Source organism: Mustela nivalis, assembly GCF_964662115.1.
Source record: "Mustela nivalis genome assembly, chromosome: 20".
Classification (NCBI taxonomy): domain Eukaryota; kingdom Metazoa; phylum Chordata; class Mammalia; order Carnivora; family Mustelidae; genus Mustela; species Mustela nivalis.
Genome location: NC_139039.1, coordinates 38,186,041 through 38,199,633, shown reverse-complemented (window position 1 = coordinate 38,199,633; position 13,593 = coordinate 38,186,041). Strand labels below are relative to the sequence as shown.

At 42.7% G+C, this 13,593-nt stretch overlaps 1 protein-coding gene across 2 annotated transcripts in view; it reads right to left on the bottom strand.

Moving 5' to 3' along the window:
• Positions 1 to 13,593, bottom strand: part of CSMD1 (CUB and Sushi multiple domains 1) — a 1,903,837-nt gene that overhangs the window by 978,425 nt on the left and 911,819 nt on the right. For both annotated transcript variants that reach the window (XM_082715632.1, XM_082715633.1), the window contains exon 5: positions 8,917 to 9,124. In XM_082715632.1, the coding sequence (XP_082571758.1) occupies positions 8,917 to 9,124 (208 nt within the window). The remainder of the gene's footprint in view (positions 1 to 8,916; positions 9,125 to 13,593) is intronic.

The window sequence follows — 13,593 nt, the reverse complement described above, 5'->3', positions numbered from 1 at the left end:
TCTGAGGGCTTCACAAACATTCCCTCATCTGCTCCATTTGCCAAGCCTCCGAGAGCCTGTCATGATCATTTCCATCTTACAGACGGGGATGTGGGATTGCAGAGAGCCAATCTGCTCTAGGTCGTCAAGCTCAGGAAGTGGTGAGATCAGGACCAGAGCCTGATTTACAAGGAGACATGAATCCTCAGTCTTGGTGACCTCTGTCCTGCCTGTTCATAGGGAGAAAAGGACAGATAAAACAGCAATGACCCCCAGGGCCCCAGCTTCACAGTAAGGCAGAACCAGCTCTGCGAGCAGACAGAAGACCTAGCTCCGCTCCTAACCACCCAACTGCGCATTTAGGGCAAGTGCCTGTTATTTTAGGAGGCAGCTTTCATCCCATGCAATAAAGTGGTGGGATTAGATTTCTCATGCTCTGGCCACACTACAATTTACAATGCATGAAAATCAAAACTTCCAAGATGTACATCTTTATTAAGAATTGATGCTATACCATCAAAAGAAATGAAATCTTGCCCTTTGCGACAACGTGGATGGAACTAGAGCGTATCATGCTGAGCGAAGTCAGTCAATCGGAGAAAGACAACTATCATATAATCTCCCTGATACAAGGAAGTGGAGATGCATCGTGGGGGGTTGGGGGTGGAAAAAGAATAAATGAAACGAGATGGGATTGGGAGGGAGACAAACCGTAAGAGACTCAATCTCACAAAACAAACTGAGGGTTGCTGGGGGGAGGGGGTTTGGGAGAAGGGGGTGGGGTTATGGACATTGGGGAGGGTATGTGCTTTGGTGAGTGCTGTGAAGTGTGTAAACCTGGCGATTCACAGACCTGTACCCCTGGGGCTAATAATACATTATATGTTTATAAAAAATTTAAAAATTTTTTAAAATTGTTGCTATAATTCCCTAAAGGGTTTCAAATCAGAGTAGCTTGGGTACTTTTACTTATTAAAGCCAAAAGATGGGAAATGTTAACATTTCCGGCAACTGTCCATTGAAAGGGTTATCAGGCTGGCACTGCAAGTACCTGTAGGATGACTTCTGACCAGTAAAAAGGTCACACTTATTGGAGAAGTACTGGATTGAAAATTACCTTATTCTCCTAACCGGTCCTCCATGAAACTATACAGACTCTATTTTAAGAAGTGAAAAATTAGATATTCAGGGTTTTGAGAGAAACTGTAAAGGGAGATATCCAAATGTAGAGTTGGAACACCATGAGGTATGAACTGACCGAGTTGGGCGAGTCACTGAAAGTCTGCAAGGATTATCGGAGAGTAAGTCGAACAGAATGGGCACAATGGCCCTGTGAAAGGAAGTGTGCTTTTAAAAGGCAAATTTATTTATTTGAAAACATTAATTTAATTGTGCTACTTTGGTTTCCTAGACAAAAGACTGCACACAGAAAGACAGACTTGTGACTACAAAAAAAACATGTATTTTGTGAAATGAATGCAAACCTCTAGAGGGCAAAGTTTTCCCGTTACCTTTGACATAAACGATTCATAGGAAATGTATTTTTCAATAAAATGAGGTCACGTGGTTGGGGTTTCCCATGAGGAAAGTCACGGGCTCTGTGATGTGGTATGGGCCCTGATTGGGACACAGAAACACCCTCTGGGACTCTTCCCAGGCTCATGATCCATTTTCCCAATGGCTTCCAGCTTCAGGGAAGAGAGAGGTTTTATTTTTCTCATTTTTGTTATCCCTTAGTCTGGTTATGGTGCATGCAGTCCTAGGAGAGAATACTGCCTTTATCCATGACTCCCACCCATTCAATAAACTATGTAAACTTTCTGTATTCAAAATATTAACTAAAATGGGTGATTTTTTAACTTCCTCAATCTTCGTCTTCTGAAAATCTGTATCCTGACCTCAGCCACCGTGAAAGTTACCAAAGACAGACTAAGAGGACAATCCTTCAGATGGGTGAAGCGCTAGCCAAGGCAGACCTAATTCTGGACAGAGAAGTGGCGAGTGGGTGCGTGATGCATGTGTTACTCGTCGGAGGGGAGTGCACGGCTTGGAACCCCTCACCGCCAGCGATGTGTCTGCTCCTGAATCCCGGCCCCCCCGCTGGAGGACTGAAATTAAGGCAGGAGCTTCCTACGGCCCCATCAGAAAGCGCCTCCTGCTTTTCTCCTCATGGTGGATCCCAGCGTCCAAGACCCCTGAGCGCTGCCTGCAGACGGCGCATCTCAGGGAAGTGGGAGGAGGCCACTGCCTAGAACCTGTGCAAACACAGCCTGCCGGCTTTGCTCAGCTTGTAGGCTGGCAGCGGTATTTCCAAAGACTCCGTTCCTGCTCAAGTACCCAGGGCAGCTGGCTGCGGATGGGGGGTTGGAGTGAAAATGGGTTTCCCCAGAGGCTTTGTGGAGGGAGCTCCCCCAGGCTCCGGAAAGATACATATCATGTGGATGACACGGGCAGAAGAATATCATGATCAAGTTAGGAATTCTTCATTTTGTGCAATTGCTGCTATCAAATATATTTTCCTTTATGACCCGTTTGAGTTTTTGGATGACGGTGACATGGCTCGGTAGGGTGTGAGCTGGGCTTTATGCCCCCCCCCCCCCGTGCTGCCAATTAAGGAATCAAAGAGAAGCCTTCATATGTAGACTGCCGGGCCCTATCTTTCGGATAACTTCAGACATGTCGTTTAGGTCACATGTTACAAGCCTTATTAATATCCAGAATTATATTTATACCCAAAAGTATATATAACAGGTAAGTACAATAAGACATATTTATTTATTTATTACCTGGCTATATACTTAATAACACACACAAAAATGAACCTTCAGCAGCATATTTTGTGGTGACCAAGCACAAAGTAACAGGGCCAGCTGTGGACTTGAAGCAGCCTCGCAGTTCCCTTGTGCTCCACAGAGATGCGCTGGTCGGGGAGTAGAAGCATACCGCTTTTATCTCCCTGGCTCAAAGTCAGTAAGAAGTACCACCTTGACATATCTAAATAAAGGGGGAAACATGGCCTGAGACTCTCTCTGCTTAAATCCCCACCCCCGCCCCCAACAGTGGTATGGGAAGATACTGAACGCCACTGGGCTTGGATTTTCTCAGCTCTAAAATGGAGACGGTAGAGACTCTAAGTGACTTCTGTTTGCACTTGCAAATAATCAGTGCATATTATCATTCTGTGCAGTACTTATAAAAATACATTATTCAAATACATTTTTATAAACGTATTTTGATTAGAAAAAGGTTTAGGAAGAAGACTAAAGTGATAACATGTTATTTATGTCCTTAGACTCCTAGCCAGTGTGTAGAAGATCAAGAAAAGAAGAAATTCATATTATATGTATGTGTGTATGTATGTTTGTGTATACATACACACACATATGTGGATTTCTGTGTATTGTGTTTGTGTGTGTAGATACGCATATATACACAAACATATGTTCATATGTATACATATATACACAAACACAATACACAGAAATCCACATATATATCTGTGTATGCACACGATATTTGTTTCTTATTTATGTTATGCTGGCTTCCATAAAAATGCTGAAGTGTATATATCACAATATCTTTGTAGAACAGGATTCCTGAATTTAACTTTAAAATGCAAAACACGAGACAAACCCAGTTATTTCAACAGGCTATAATGGGGCATTGCTCTGCAGTCTCCGTCTTCCTAAAGGATGCCACGGACTTTCCAAAATAATGTTAGGAGCGTGAATTGTTGACATGCAGGAGGTCAAGGTCATGGAAACAAAGAAACACTGGAAACAGTCACAGGTTGGAGGAAGCAGGAGAGGCGGCGCTCAGTGCCAGGTAGCTCCTGGGCCGACTCCAAGAGCAGAACCAGGGCACCGGCGGGATGGCCGGAAGACCTCAGATCGGTTCTGTACATCAGTTATACCTTGTACCAGAATGAATTTCTTATAATTATACTAGGGTTTTGTAAGACATTAGTGTCGGAGGAGGCTGGCTCAGGGTATGCAACAACCCTCTGAGTTAGCTGTACAAATGCTCTGTGAAATGATTTCAAAATGAACAGTTAAAAAAACAAAATAAGGAGAGAGGGGAAGGGTCCTTCCTTTTCTTCTACCTTGGGCAAGGGAGTGCAAAGTGCCTTGAACATGTCACTCTGCGTAGCCTCCATAATCCTGCTCATTAGCAATTAAATATGCACCAAGTCACTTCTCAATTAAATGACAAGTTGGATAAACATTGTAGGTGTTAATTGACCCTTCTAGGGTTCTTTGAAGCTCACTCAGCGGCTCCAGTGTCTTTGAAGTTCTGTTTTGGCTTCGGCAAGTCACTGATTAGACTGATTTAATAGTGAGATTATGCGTTGTTAATGGGAACAAAATAAAGTGCAGTTACGAAACTTTTTTGGGTTCCCTCAAGACTAGTCTTGCACAAATCAGATAGGCAACAGGGTAGAGATACACCAGTTAGTGAATAATTGGACCGAAACCTTAAAAGAATCCTAAAGTAACAGATGTTTTAGTGATAGAATGAGGCAGGTCTAACCCAAAGCAGCCCAGAAACAGCCTCGCCTTATCTCCGAGGACACCTTCCGGGGGAGGAGACCCCACAAACTGGTGCAGTGCTGGGACTCCGTGGGGGAGCCCATCCACGAGGCACTCTAAGCGCTACATTAATTGAATGTGGATTTGTGCGCTGGTGCGGGATTTCCATGTGGACGTGTGTAACCTGAGCACATGGGCCAGGGACACAGATATGTGCTAGCGAGAAACAGGGATGTGTTTGGAGAGGCAGTCTGCAGGACGCAGGGGTGGGGCGCGGCGGCACGCAGGCCAGGCTGCACGTGCTGCGGCAAGGCTCGAAATACACACAAAGGCACATGGGTTTTATTTTGACGTCCTGTGGCTCAGCCATTGCAGATTCTGGAGGAACGGATGCGTTTCGGGTTTTGGGATGCTCCTTACATGGGTTTACTCTTCTTTCCTCCCTTTCCTTCTCCCCCTTACACGCTCTACCTGTCATACGTGGGGACGCATAAATTACTCTCATGACACGCGAGCCTCCTTGAAAGATAGTAAAGGCTCCCTTAGTTGTGCCCTGGCAAGACGATCTGTCCCTAGCCCCTTTGACCGCCATGTCCTAATTTAGAAACCACCGTAGGCTAACTCAGAAATAAAATCCATTTTCTTTCTTCTTGGTATTTCCAGAGTTAGATGCTATACGCTATGCCATCGAATCACTTCAGAAAGAAAGAATACTTGGCAAGCTTCCCTGCTAACCACGTTTTTGTAATTGCAAGAAAAATCATAATTACTAGACCATGTTGCAAAGAGAATTAGAAATGGCAGCTCTCTGATAAAATAGGATATTGATAAAAAATGAGCCTGTATACGATTAGACTCTGACTAGTAAAAATAAAAATAATAATAATAATGATGGTGATGATGATAATCAGGCTTGTCTAACATATGTATAGTGGATTAGGTTTGACTCCCACACCCTCCACATTTAATATATGAATAATCGTGGCCTGTGACATCATTCACCACATTTAGACTCCTCCAAGGTAGCCATGGCAACCCTTACATAAAACACAGCTGAGTTGGTAATTTCACTCCAAATTCAATGAAAATAAGGCTAATCCTATTATTGTTCTTAACCATTTCCCAAGCAGCTTCTACTGAGAGTGCCCTTGCTGGTAATTTATGTCTTTTAAAAACAGATGATTGGAAAATCGTATGTGTCGGTGCGCGGTACGCTCAGCCTTCCACGCTGACCGACTGTCTCGGCTCCGTGACCCTGCGCTCGAGAGGGGCACACACACCTGCACACACACACACTGTCCTTGGGATCTTCCTTCAATGGTAGAGATAATACATCTTCTAAATATGCCAGTCTGAACCATTAAACATTTCAGAGACTCTCAGTCTAAAATTATAGTAAAATAATAGTCTTTTTTTGGAATAAGCCATATTATGCATTTGTATCAATCTTAAAAGGGGACTTCAAGTGGCTCGTCTGTATTTCTAATGTGTTCCTCTGTTTCAGTAGTGCTTCAGGAAACCCACGTTCTCCTCTGTAGCCTCCACTGACGAGTAACTGAGAGATGAGAGCTCTGCTGAAGAGTGGTCCCAAGGCCATGTCAGGATAGTCCGTTTATAGTTATGATCAAGGCCCAATGTCACCCCAGTACGTTCTGTCTGCATCGACCCTCTACTGATGCAGCACGAGTGTGCACTTGCCTCTCAGCTGGTTCTTGTCCCCTGTGGTAGTAACCTGTTCAAGCCTTTAGGATACAACCCAAGGTCCCGACATAGAGAAAAGGTAATTCTGCAAAACAGCACCGAGTCCAGACCCACATCGTCCCATGACGGGGGCTGCAGTGGAGTGAGAAGGAAATGTAACTTGGAGTCAGAGGGCTGAGCTTGAGCTCTGCTCTCAGCTCCTTCATCCGTCAAAGCTAGAGAATACTAACAAGTACCCCCAGGACTTTCCTGCCAAGCCACTAGGACAACACAAATCATCATATGAATACAATTACGAATGCAACTCTAACAGCAACCCTGAGAGAAAGAGCACGTTGAGCCAACAGGCCACCCCATTTGTTGGACCAGAAGGAACACAGACTGGGTCCAAGTTCCCACCAAGAACTTTCCCAACGACTGTCGGTGTTTTATTTATTTATTTGTCCCCGATTTGTACACAGATCATCAATCTTGGTGCCCTGGCAAATACCTCGCTATATTTCATAGGGCTGGAAAATGCTTTCTAGCCCGAATCCAGACACCAAAAGATGGGCCAATCTCCTGGCCGCCACACCAATTCTCACTCTGACAACGACTTGGAATTGTTGCTCTCGGGCTCCGCAGGAATCAGTGGCCCCATCTGACATTTCAGACAGAATTCAATTTTCGTTCACCTCTGACCCCATCCGCACACACTTTTCTGAGTCTGATATTGAAGTGGCTGGGACAAGTAGCGGGGAACGCAGAGAGAGAGAGACGAGAGAGTGTGAGAGAAATCGGAAGGGATAAGCAAAGAAGAGATGAGCAACAAGTCACAACCCTCCAGCTCCTGCCGCCATCTTTTATGAAAACAAATGAAACGAACGCTTTGCCTCTCAGTCACAGTGTGTTTGCAGGAGCCAGAAGCCCTTTTGGAGAGTTGTGCCTCCTTCTGATTTCACACGCCCTATTTTTATTTCAGACCTCGGTATTAACATCTGCACCTTCACGTTTCCTCCCTTACATAAACGAGGTCTGTTTGGCAACAGCCGTCCCAACCATGGGCTCTAAAATCATTGTCCGAGATGCCTCACTCTTCTCCTCTCTGTCCTGACCTCACACCTCAGCAGCAAGATGGGTGGTCCCTGCCCACAATCTCTAGACTCTCTCATAAATAAGACCTTTCCCACTAATCATATAGTTTCTGAGAATCACTCACCATATGTTTTAGATTGCAATGAATTTCTGAAAAGCAAAACAAGGCAATTTTAAATGCTTAAATCACTGAATCTCTTATAATGATGGATGGAGAATATGGAATTAATAGATATTTAACGAATGAACTCAAAAGTTGATTTAATAGTCCCCTTATGCCATTTAAACCATCATGTGATCTGTCCAAGGTCATAAGGCAGAATTTGGCCAAGCTTGGAAGAGAACCCAGGGAAGCCAGCTTTAGGTTCCCAACTTGTTTCCACTAACGCTGATGTGACACAAAGTGAGTCAGATACGATCAACACATTCTGAAGCGGTTAAAACTGTGGAACACAAAACAAACAACAGGTAACTTGTTCAGCTTTAGAGTATCGTTTCAGATGACTCAAATGTAAACAAAGCTCAGAGAGGCTGTGACTGTTTTTCTCTTGAGGGAATGTCTAATATAGTCGCGGCATAACTCAAGTACAGAAAGTGTTTCTTTCATCCATTAATATGAACCTCTGCTGTGGGCCTTGAGCCTCAGAAAGTAAATTTCCATTTCAATAACTGGTTTAAAACAGATGGTCTAATTTTATAACATGTTTCATGGTTGATGGTTTTTCATACTTTAACCTTTATCCTGAAAAGCAGACTTTGACCCATCAAAATATTCACAGTCACTCAATTCATATTCTCCTCTACCAAAGCATGTACGGCCCACATCTCCTCTGAATTACACCCTCATTGAAATACCCATATATTCAAGTTGGCTCACCACTCAAGATCTGAAGTAGAGAATTAATAGAATTTTTAAGATACTAAGGAATGAAATAATTAAAGCCAATTCAATTCACAACAAATAACTGAATTTGAGACATAAAGTCTTCAAACATCTATTCTCTGAATTTCCCCTCTTCCACTGCATTTACGGGCACAACTAATGCGGTTCGTGCAACCCAGTCCTGGACCTAAATCCACTGTAATTGGTTAGACTCACTTTTCTTCTGTGTCCACTAGCACACACGCCAGAGAAGTGATCCTCAGTCCACTAATTTTATATCTCTGTCGGATCACTATTTATGGTTTGCCTCTGACCCTCCCAGGTGCAGCGTCTTCAGGACGGAAAATTAATATGCTCTCCTCTGTCTGCGGCGGAGCAGACACACGATTGGTAACATGACATTTCCAAATGACCATCGTCTAAAAATATCTGCTTACATTGACTCAGCTCCAGAACAAACCCCAAAAAACCGACTTAGCTTACTTAGTTGCCATCTCTGGAATGCTTTACAAGTGTCCCAAATGAGGGCATGTTAAGTACATGCCCATGTGCAGATAACGTCTCCAGCTCCAAAGACGAGCCCAAAGACGTCTTGGATACTTTGAGATCAGTTACAATATAGATGACCTTGGTCCAAATAGCAAAGCAAGAAAAGAACCACTTACGTTTGCCAATGAATGTCCAAAGAAAGCCATCTTATAAAGCCTCGTGTTGGATCTGGGGAAAAGACTTTTCTTCCCCAGAACTTACCATATGGATGGGGCTTCTGTTCCACTGATCTCTAAGAAGTCGTATCCTTCCTCTAGTTGAAAGTCGGTGAAGACTAAGGCGATGGTGTCCCCTGGCTCGGCCAGGATGGTCCAGGTGCAGTCGGCGTTGTTCCCATATTCCGAGGGGAAGTGGGGGCTAGAGATGGTGCTGCTGGTTCCCCGCAGGGTCCCTCCACAGGCCCCCTCAGCTGGCAGGGGAAGAAAGAAACAGGAAATCAGGCCTCCAGATAACCCCATACACAAGTACGTCTACATAGTATCCCTCGTGATCAGCTACCAATGCTTTCTGAACTCACAATGGATACTCTTACTATGACAAAGGTTTCTTCTGATTTATTAATTTAGCTTTATGGGAAAACTTTTAAAAATCTAAACAATTACACTGCACTAATAACTGAATTTTTCACTATAGAAGAGAATAAAATCATGGCTTTTCTAATATCTGCACTGTGTATTGCCACACACCTGATATTCGCAGACAGCTTAACAAAATTTTCAAAGATTTCCTCTGACTCATAGAGATGGAGATAAATCAGAAACATCTTGAGATTTAAAAGTATGGGGATAGGGGCGCCTGGGTGGCTCAGAGGATTAAAACCTCTGCCTTCGGCTCAGGGTGATCTCAGGGTCCTGGGATCAAGCCCTGCATCGGGCTCTCTGCTCAGCGGGGAGCCTGCATCTCCCTCTCTTGCCTGCCTCTCTGCCTACTTGTGATCTCTGTCTGTCAAATAAATAAATAAAAGCTCTTAAAATAATAAATATAAGTAAGGAGGTAATTCGGAAACATTTTCAGATTTGAATGCATGCAACCATCTTTTATTAATTCACTAATATGTGGCTTTGAAAATACAATGCTCTTAAAAGTAGTCATCACTCTTATTTTTCCCTATAGAGTTTGGAATGTGTATTTGGTTTTGAATTTCAGATAAATTCTTGACTCATATGATAACAGAGACGTATCAATTCATAAAAACCTTCTGAGTAAGAAATAGTTGCGTAAAATAACTTCAAGTGGAATAACTTGGAAAGTGGCAAGTAGAAGATCAGGGACGACAAAACGCATTTAAGATACAAATAAGTACTGAAATGTGCATTGGAGGAGAAAAAGTTTTGGAAACGTGCAAAGTTTTCCATAGAGTAAAATGTACAGGTTATTGAGTTTATATCCTCTATCACACAATGCTACGTACATAGGAAACTGTAACCCAGGGTAAATAAGTGTTTGTAAAATACTTATTTTAAAACCTGTCCGTGGGTATCTTTCTTTCTTCCCTCGCCTCCTTCCTTTTTTCCCCATTGGATAATTTCTACCCTAAGAGCATATTTAACCCTTGTGGGTGTTGGTGTTGCAGGAGGAGCGCTGCATAAAGTCAGCACACTGGGTTGAGAGAATTTGCCTTTAGTAACTTGTGTGACTGGACAAGCTCAAGGGGAACAGATATTTAATTTGCTGCTAATAAAACAACAGAGCATGCAAACATATTATTCGCTCACCTATACGGACATCTCTACAGTCATATAGTGATATAGCTTTTCATATATGGGCATATCATAGATACACATATGATCATTAATAACATAGTGCAATTCTATTTGATACATTGGCTTTATTTCTCTAATTGTATCACATGCTGCGAAAGTTACCTCCATATAATGCAAAAGAGTCATAGCACTCCTATTAGAAAGATAAATCATAAATGAGTGAACTTAAAAGTTATCAAATCCAGCACTGTGACTGACTGGTGGAATGAAAGGCATGAATTTACCTATGGCCCCTGAGATTGCATAAATGCTTTGTAATTCAACTTGGTAGCGAACAGCCCCTCTTCCAAAGGAGAGAGGGGAAAAACGCTTATCAAATGATACTGGGTTTTTGAAATGGTATCATAAGCTCTGAAGCACTGTTTATGATTTAAAAGACGTTCAGGGCTGCCTGGGTGGCCCAGTCCTCAAGTCTCTGCCTTCAGCTCAGGTCATGGTCCCGGGGTCCTGGGATCAAGCCCCACATCGGGCTCCTGACTCAGCGGGGAGCCTGCATTTCCATCTCCCTCTGCCTGCTGTTCCCCCCGCTTGTGTGCTCCTGCTCTTGCTTTCTCTGTCAGATGAATAAATTTTTAAAAATTCTTAAAAAAAAAAAAGTCTTTCAAGGAGGTGTATTTATACATATCACCCAATAGAAGGTGATCACCCAAATACAGAAGGAGAGTGATGGAAAGAAGCGCGCTGGTGTCCTGTGGCAAGGTAGGTTGGCAACGTTCCCCAGACAGAGGTGATACTGCACCGGTCCGACAAGAGCGCGTGCAGGCAGCACCAACCAGCAGCCGTGGGTGTCCGTGGTCGCTCTACAGCCCGGCTCCGGAGTGGCCCTCTAACTCCCTCCCTCTAGTTGTTTGCCTGCTGGAAAGTCTGATGACCTGTGCAAAGGGCCTACGAAGCTGGGGTGACACGGTTGCGCCAGGGCCTCCAGGAAGTGGGTATATATGAGCTGCCATGGGGGATATTTTAACATTTCAACGGCTGATGGAGCTGTGTTGGAGCCTCCCAGTGGAGAGGAGCCCAGTCACACGACCTTCCCGCTCAGGGACACATCCTTCTCCCGTGTAGCACGAGAGTGGTGGAGGGGAAGAACCTCCGTGGTCTCATTCCTGATGCAAGGAGCCTCAAAGCTTAGACGGGGGTATGTAGACATTGCTAGCACCCGCTGTGATGGCTGGGGCACAGCACGGAGGACCAGACGGCCAGGAGCTGGGCATGAGGGCTACACCTGCTCCTAAATAAGCAGAAGAACTTAGTACTTCTCCAGTTCCAGAGGAGATGGGCGGGTCCGTTACGGGAGTGAACAAGTGGTACATCTGTATGGCGACTTTGATGGAAATAGGAGGAGATGATACAAGGAAGACAAAGAATAGAAAATGGAAATAAAAAGAAAAAATTAAAGAAATCGGCCGAGATAAAAACATATATATTTGTCCTAAACCTGCAATCACCATTGTGTTTTCTCTGATAGAGATCTTAATGCCCGCAGGATAGCTTAAAATGTACGACCGTTAAAATCACGTCAGCCTAAATACACGTAGGATGTTAGGATTTCTTAATGCGGCATTTCCCATGAACTGTTACAAAATTCTGTGTAGATAATCTGATAGAAATCTTGGCGAGTTCAGAATTAAGCCCATAAAACAAAAAATATTTCATGACACTCACTGACTAAAAACTTAAACCACAGAAAGCTCTCTTTACTACAGAGTATGGTAGAAACCTATTTGTGTATGTTTATCTGTGTGTGGAGGAATATTTAAAAGCAATTGCAATGGCGCCTCAAATGTTTCTCCAACAGAATATTTTAGTTCTTTATTTTCTTTCCTCTTTTTGTAACAATTTTTTTTCTAAACTGTAACATTTTACTCATCTGTATACATAAAAGCATTTAAGGAAGAGTAACATATCTAACATAAAAAGAAATAGTTTTATTATTAGATTTATAAAAATCTATCAGTAGAATGATGTACAGATAAAACAACTGAGTAACCATCTTCCAAAGTATATTTGGCCTTAGAAAATTTAATTTTAATTCATTAATTTTGGAAATCATATTAATTGTGAACTTCCAGTACAGCTGCAAGAGATATTAAATTGTCTTCTTCTAACGTATCACTTAATGATAAATGCTTTGTTAAGTAGAAATGGGAGCCTCTCTCTTAATGCAGGCTGTTATGAGGACCCAAATACACAGGAGGATTCGGGATATGATAAAATGACCATCATCAGGGGTGGGAGAAAAGTGTATTAACAAAGTGACTAGGAAAAGAGAAATTTGAAAAATCATTTAGAACAGCCTCATAGAAAATACATAGAAAAATTAAAATGTTTGGAGTATAAAATAATAGGTAAAAGAGCAGAATACAGTGTATTATCAAATAATGTATTAACTAAACAAATTATGCTATTAAAACAAAAGAAACATTACTATAAATGAACCTACCTATATAAATAAATTGTTTTCAAAATAAATCTAAAAAATAAAATTCAAAATAAAAAACAAGACGATGAAAAATATTTACAACATAACAAAGGGTGTCATTTATACTTACTCGACTCACATTTTTAAGAACAACTGATTGAAAAAAAGATTGTAGATGGCAATTTTAGTAAGAATGAATGTCGGGAAGAAATCCTAAACACAGACAAAGTTCAGCCTCTTGTTATCAGACACTAACATTAAAACAATGGGGGCGCCTGGGTGGCTCAGTGGGTTAAGCCTCTGCCTTCGGCTCAGGTCATGATCCCAGGGTCCTGGGATCGAGTCCCGCATCGGGCTCTCTGCTCAGCAGGGAGCCTGCTTCCTCCTCTCTCTCTGCCTGCCTCTTGCCTACTTGTGATCTCTCTCTGTCAGATAAATAAATAAAATCTTTAAAAAAAAATTAAAACAATGGTGAATACTTAGTTTTAAAGTACATTTTTTAAAAAAGGAAAATATCTAAGGTAAAACTGACACCATCCTTCGCTCCTGCATATGGGTAAGCGCACTGACGTGAAGCTGTCGGGCAATCTGATGACACACCTGAGGGAGGACGCTCGGGCTGTTCGTGTCTCAGGCAAGTCACTCAACTTGGGGTCTTACACATATTGAATACACTTCAGGTGCCCTCTTGATTTT